At 42.9% G+C, this 7545-nt stretch overlaps 1 protein-coding gene across 1 annotated transcript; it reads left to right on the plus strand.

Annotated features, from left to right (window-relative positions):
- Positions 1-687: 687 nt before the first annotated feature.
- Positions 688-2264, plus strand: LOC122024986. The gene is made up of 2 exons (XM_042583739.1): positions 688-1906; positions 1996-2264. The coding sequence occupies exons 1-2, from the start codon at positions 1298-1300 to the stop codon at positions 2167-2169; spliced, it is 783 nt and encodes a 260-aa protein (XP_042439673.1). The 5' UTR covers positions 688-1297; the 3' UTR covers positions 2170-2264.
- Positions 2265-7545: the final 5281 nt, after the last annotated feature.

Here is a 7545-nt window from a genome sequence, read left to right on the forward strand (position 1 = left end):
AAGGAGTAAATGCTAAGTTAGAATCTTGGAGGGAAACACTAGAAGGGAAAAGTTTTAAGCTTAGTAGATTAAAGACATAATATATGAAATTTAAGTTTAGCAAGATTAGAAGTAATGAAACAGTTGTTAAGATAGGAGAGGATGAGTTGTCCGGAACCGAGAGATTTAAATATTTAGGATCATTTTTACAAAATGATAGAGGGATTGAGAGATATGTCTTACATAGAATACAAACAGGATGAGTGAAATGGAGAGGAGCGTCGGGTGTTTTATGTGATCGTAAAGTACCTCTTAAACTTAAAGGTAAGTTCTATAAAATCGCAGTTAGACCTGCTATACTATATGGAGCTGAATGTTGAGCTATGACTCGAGCACATGAGCATAAGATAAGAGTTGCAGAGATGAGGATGTTAAGGTGGATGTGTGGACATACGAAGATGGACAAAATAAGGAATGAGAGCATTAGAGAGAAAGTCGGAGTTGTATCTATTGAGGACAAACTCTGAGAGACACGTTTAAGATGGTACAGATATGTACTTAGACGACCAATAAATGTTCCAGTTAGGCGATGTGAAACTATGATAAATATACATATCAAACGAGGAAGAGGACGACCAAAAAAGATTTTGTTAGCAATAATAAAACAAGATAAAATTTATTTAAATATACATGATGATATAATAGGAGATAGGGTTCAATGATGTAAAATGATTCATACAGTCGATCTCACCTAATGAAAATTTTTTTGATTATTATTGTAGTTTATATTATCAACGTTTGAATTGTTTGGTCCAGAGAGGACCGAATTACCAATTTGATCCACTCACTTGTTGAATATTTTATTTATTACAATGTGTTTGATTATAGCTCTTAAAAGATTTTTTTTTACTTGAAGGGATAAAGTTGCTACAGTGTCAATTTTATCAACACATCTAATTTTCACAATTGAAACATATTTTAGGAAAGAGGGGTGTCATAATATTATGATTTTTAGCGTGTATCAATCTACCGCTTTATTCTTTGTTAGATGTGTTCAGTGCTCATTTTGCCACCTAATCTTACGCTGTGTAGCCACAAGCCAGGTGTCGTAACGTTTTGTAAACGTGTCGACAGTAACGAGCCATGCAAGACCTGCAGTACAGAACAAGAAGCTGAAGCTGAAGCTGAAGCTGAAGTCCTCTGTTAATCCTTCTTGCTGTTTCTGCTTTTGCCACTCGATCCATTACCGTTCTCGATTATCGTCACCGTCGAGAAGAGCATCGGAGGAGGAGGAGCTTAATCACTCCAGAGAGCAACGATGTCCGGCCTCTCTCTCGCCGTCCGGCAGTGCCCCGACCACGAATCCACTGCGGGGTCGGCTGACGAAAAGACACCGGCGGTGGCGAGCAAGCGTCAGGGACAGGCTGTCGTCGGCGGCGCGATGGGTTCCCTCCGCGTGATCGAGATCCAGCTCGTGGCCTTCGTCGTGGTCTTCTCCGCCAGCGGCCTCGTGCCCCTCATCGACCTCGCCTTCCCGGCATTCGCCACGCTCTACGTCCTCGCCCTCTCCCGCTTCGCCTTTCCCGCCGTCAGTTCCGGCGGTGGACGCGAGCTCTTCCGAGGCAGCCGGGCGTTCCGCGCCTACGTGGTGGCGGGGACCACCGTGGGGCTGTTCCTGCCGCTGGCGTACGTGCTCGGGGGCTTCGCGCGGGGCGGCGACCACGCCGTGCGCGCCGCCGCGCCGCACCTCTTCCTCCTCTCCTGCCAGATCCTGACGGAGAACGTCGTCAGCGGGATGGAGATCTTCTCGCCGCCAGTTCGCGCCATCGTGGTGCTCCTCTACACCGTCCGCAGAGTCTTCATCATCGTCGACTGGATCTACATCGTCTGGGCCAGCAAAACGCCGCCGCTCAATGCATCCGTCGACGTAAAAAATCTACAAAAACGCATATAGAAATCGCATTGTTTAATTAACTTCTCCAACTAATTAAATCCCGCAATTTGTGCATTGATTAGGATGTGGCGTGGATATGGTTCGGGAGGGTGCTGTCAACGGCTAATCTCCTCTATTTCTCCATTAACCTGTTTGCTTTCTTGATCCCGCGGTTTCTGCCGACGGCGTTCGAGAAGTACTTCAAGGAAAGGGAGGAGATCCACGCGAAGGCGGTGGAAGACAAGAAAGGAGACTGATTGTGTTGCATGTTTAATTTTGATACGAGTGAATTTAATGTGGCTGTTTTCAGCAACTTGGTTTACTCTGCTCTGTAATTTATGATCTATACTTTATGAACCGTAACTTTATCTATAAATAGTTCGATTAAAATAGTATATGATCCCGTCCGGAAGCTGAGTTGGATGAAGGTGGATTTTGTTATTTCGAAAGTTGACGGAGAGTCGTTCAAGTGATGGATGAACCGGGTGCCCAGCTGGAAAGGTTCCCATGGGTGGTTGACGGAGAGGGATGATCAAGACAATGACGCTATCTCTTTCTGCACACACTCAGACGAGTCCACCGATCGTTAAAGATAAAAAATCAGGGAAAAAGTCTCCGGGTCCGGTTCTTCGACGCTCAAGTCAGGTACTTTTTTTTCAGAAATCGTAGAAAAAAGGACGAAAAGTAAAGGACCAGTGGAAAATGACGAGTGAGCGTACTTGCATAAGAGACAAGACATCCCTTTTTATATTGCAACGAAGATTCCTAGGTCTGACCAATGTCAGGGAATATCGGTTGTCAGGTTTTGTCTGGCGGTGGTTGACACGTGGCTTTTTTTAATAGGCTGACGACCAAACCGAAAGTGTATTCAGCTCGGACTGTTAGCATATTCCCTGACACATTGATGATTCTCTCTGACAAGCGGTTACGATTTCTCGGCTAATTTGTCATATAGCGTCTGACCGATCCGAAATCTGGACTCATCCTGCTTTTATATATTATTACCCTCGACTTGTATGCCCCGCTCTATGTTAAGTTCTTACCTAGATCTGCCTTTGTCATCCGCTATCTCCGATCTGCATTCCGGGTCTGTATCCAGACTTACTCCTTGGGTTGGATGTCCTGACCTGCGCACTGGGTTTGTAAGAAGACCTCTGCTCCTTACCTCAAACGTTCTGACCTGCACGCTGCGTCTGCCCGCCGACCTACATCTGTCTGCTGTTATCCAAGGCATGAACATCACGACCTACACGCGAGGCCTGTCCACCAACCCACATCTATCTGCTGTTATCCAAGGCATGAACGTCTCGACCTGCATGCTGGGTATACCCGCCGACCCACTTCTATCTGCTATTATCCAAGGCTGAATATCCCGACCTGCACACTGGTATGTCCGCCGACCCACATTTGTCTGCTGTTATCCAAGGCATGAACATCCCGACCTGCACGCGGGGTCTGTCCACCGACCCACATCTATCTGCTGTTATCCAAGGCATGAACGTCCCGACCTGCACGCTGGGTCTGTCCGCCGATCCAGATCTGTCTGCTGTTATCCAAGGCATGAACGTCCCGACCTGCACGCGGGGTCTGTCCACCGACCCACATCTGTCTGATGTTATCCAAGGCATGAACGTCCCGACCTGCACGCGGGGTCTGTCCACCGACCCACATCTGTCTGATGTTACCCAAGGCATGAACATCTCGACCTGCACGCGGGGTCTATCCATCGACCCACATCTATTTGCTGTTATCCAAGGCATGAACGTCCCGACCTGCACGCTGGGTCTGTCCACCTTTATCCAAGGCATAAACATTTCGACCTGCACGCGGGGTCTATCCACCGACCCACATCTATCTGCTGTTATTCAAGACATGAACGTCCCGACCTGCACGCTGGGTCTATCCGCCGACCCACTTCTATCTGCTGTTATCCAAGGCATGAATGTCCCGACCTGCACGCGGGGTCTGTCCACCGACCCACATTTATCTGCTGTGACTTTGACTTTGGACACGTTAGCTGGACTTTTGACCTTCTTGTCCTCCAGGTCAGCCTGACTTCTGACCCGCCACGGAGGGTTTACTTTTGACCTTCTTATCATCCACATCATCTTGACCGCTGACCCGCCACGGAGACTTGACTTTTGATCTTCTTGTCTGCCAGGTCTGCCTGACTTCTGACCCGTCACGGAGGCTTAACTTCTGACCTTTCTGTGACTTTGACTCGTAACCACATCATCTTATCGACCCCCCAAAACATGCACCGTATCAGTATAATTTAACGTAATTTGACAAAAGGAGATCTGATATCAAAATATTAATTTTGTACATGTTAATATCATGTCATTATGGTAACAGAACCCGAGCAACCAAAATTCTAAATTTAAACATAAATTCAAACATTAAATTAAAAAGAAATAAAGACTTTCGCTGTATACAAAAACATACAAAACTTAAAAATTAGTATCAAATGTATTAATCACGTATATAATTCCGCTCAAACGCCCGTTCTTTAAAAGCTCATATTCAAACGTATTTCTGTTTTTATTAAATATTTTATGATAATTTATTTTCGTGAGGGCAGATTAACCCTTGCAGAGGTAATTCATGGAATTTGCAACGTCGGCGGCGTGTTCCTCGCTCTGTGGTGAATGGATAGTTGAATGGCGTGTTCTGGTGGTGAATGGATAGTTGCGATAACTCCTCGAATGGTTGTTCTAGGGAGAAAAATCCTTTGTCAAAGAGGGGGATAAAGTCCCCTAGTTCAAGATGAATCAAGCAATAATTTACTTGATCCTTTTATCTCTCTCATACTTTTAGATTTATCCTTATTTATTGGATTCGGTCAAAATTAATTTTTCTCCTTTAAGACCCAATTTTTGTTATGTTGGACACTGAAGAAAATTTATAAAATATCTGCATTTTAATAGATGCTTGGACTCTTGACTTTAATTGAGCCGAAAGTTATGATTCTTTGAAATTTGATCCGTAGTTTGGGTCCAGTAGGACAGATCTGTCAGATTTACATGGCTCCATCAAAATGACTTTTTCAACTATTAGATTTGGTTCTCTTGGGTTGAACCCTGAATTGAATTGTACATCTTAAAATTATCTAATTTTTTTATATATGACATGACTTATGGGTTCAATTGAGTCAAAAGTTATGACATGCATGTTTACTTCTAGTTCGTAGAGCAGTCAAGAGGCTAACATGGGTCATGGCCGCCAACATAGGCACCCATGTTCGACTTTGGAAAATAGCCGAATTCAACACTAGTCATGCCCATTAACACGACCCCCCATGGTGGGATTTGTAGAGAGGTTTTTTAGTGTCGTTTTACAACTGATTTCTTCTATACAAAGGCTAGAACATATTTCTTGATTAAAACTTCAGTTTGATAGTCTTTTGAATCCCTTTTTCTTCCCAAACACTTCATATGTTGGCTCGATGATGAGGCATGACTAGCTCGTGTTGAGTCTTTTTTCGCTATATTCTTTCTCATTCTTGGCCTTAGGAGCACGTCCGTGTCATGAGACATGGCCAAAGCGTGCTCATTGCCCCAATTTCGCGTTCCAAGAGGATTGTACTCTATTTTTGCTCTGAAAATATGTCTTATTAATGAAAACAAGAAAGAACAATTCTCCGAACTAAAAGTAATCAAACGAAGCACATAGAGATGAAAACATAAAATATATGCATATAAAATATGACAATATGTGCGTCAAATTATAATAAAAACTCTATATGAAATATGCTCATCAAAATCCCTTAGACTTAAACCTTTGCTGGTCCTCAAGCAAAATCAAAACGAGAATGCATGTGAATTTATATCTCCAAAACTTCAATAACTTCATCTAATCATATCAAGTAATATCATCTTTAAACGAATGCATTCAATTAATTTCACTAAGCCTAACGAGCTAGTTTAAGTGCATAGTGCATAATTTGTTCCTAAGGTTTCAAGTTTTTTCCTAAGTCAAGTTGTCATCCCATTGTGTTCCCATAGTTTCCAATGTTAGACACTTACTTGCCATACGCGAGGTTCGCCCCCTCTTGCCATCTGAAAGTCTCAAAGATATGGTTAGTATTGAGAAAAATGGATAAGTGTTTTCTCAGTAATTTAACTCGGTCTCAAAGGGGTATATTATTATTTTCATCAACGAAAATAGTTATTTTCATCAACGATAACTATTTTCTATTCTATTATTGTCACTCAGAATTTTTTTCGAGTTTTCTTTCACTCAAATGTTTTATTGTATTTCAAATTTTCTTCCATTTTCCATTTCTATCTCTTTTTATATGTGACTTTGATTTTTTATAAATGGGCTGATACAAACTTAGCATGATCCAGTAATTAAAATATTAGGAAAGGGTCACCTATAATCACCATGATACTAATCCAACAAAATGAATTATGACTATGTTGTGCTGGTTTTGGTGAGGCTGGCAAGAAGGGCTGTGAATTGCCCTGAAAATAAATTTATCACTTTCTCGATCTTTCGATTTGATTTAGACAAACACTTAATAGATAAAAAGGAAATGCATATAAAAATAATACGAGACTATAGATTTACTTGATGTACAACCGGGGAGGTTGCTAATCCAAGGTAGAAGTAAGTACTAGCAAGAATCTCCTTCTTCACCAAGGTCAGAGGAGGAAAAGTTTTGTACAATGGTTTACAGCTCAGAAAGTAGAAAAATAGATTTAAAAATCATATACAAGTGATATATTTGAACAGGAGAACAAGCTCTCCTTTTATAGCCCTTTGGTCAGATTTGACCGTTGACTGATGTGGCAACTCCGGGTGCTTGGAGTTAGTCTGGGCACCCCCAGTGGTGCACTTTATCTTCTTCGCAACGACTCTTCAATGACTCCTGGATAAAATTTTATCCTTGCCTAGGCACCTAAACTGGTCTGGGCACCTAGAGCGTTGTTAATATGGACTTCGATGTCATCCTCGCAACAATGGCTCGCCGAGGTGCCTCTATTGTACCAGGTTGGTCCGAGTGCTCGGACCTTGTCAAAGCACTTGGACCCTATCCGGGTGCCTGGAGTTCGGGTGCCTAGACTTGGTCCAGGCGCTTGGACAAGTTAACACGAAGTTGACTTGTCCGGCCGCTACTCCGGTCACTTGAGTGATTCTACTGCCATCCATAGTTAAACTCACCCAAACCCAACTTTGACCTTTTCTTCGAGTAGTCTTCCTCCCTGACTTTTCGTCCCTCGGAATCACCACGTGCGTCCTTGTCGTCCGTCGTTGTACTCTTCTGCACCTTCTTGTCCCTCGGATGCACCGAGTCTGTCGACTCTTTTCCCGTGCCATCCTTCTCGTCCACTGCGTCTTCCGCTAGACTTTTTGTGTTTCTAAGTTCATGCACACTTAGACACAAGGCAACAAACATAATAAGACCTAACTGGACTTGGTTGACCACATCAAAATCAACTCGGTGTATTTACATGTTGTATTAAACCAACTCTTTGGAAATGAATCAAAAGTGAAGTATAATATTCAAACTATCAAGTAGGTATTGTTGGAACCCCAAGGTATTTTGATGTGATCAAACAAGCTAAGCTAGGTCCTGCGTTTGTTTAACCCTTGTGTCTAAGTGTGCAGGAGCTTAGGAACACAGGAAG

This window comes from Zingiber officinale, chromosome 9B (genome assembly GCF_018446385.1).
Source record: "Zingiber officinale cultivar Zhangliang chromosome 9B, Zo_v1.1, whole genome shotgun sequence".
Taxonomy (NCBI): Eukaryota; Viridiplantae; Streptophyta; class Magnoliopsida; order Zingiberales; family Zingiberaceae; genus Zingiber; species Zingiber officinale.

Coding starts and splice junctions, on each gene's coding strand:
- LOC122024986 (XM_042583739.1), top strand. CDS start 1,298: ATGTCCGGCCTCTCTCTCGCCGTCCGGCAGTGCCCCGACCACGAATCC. Junction 1,907..1,995: donor CGCTCAATGCATCCGTCGAC/GTAAAAAATCTA, acceptor TGCATTGATTAG/GATGTGGCGTGGATATGGTT.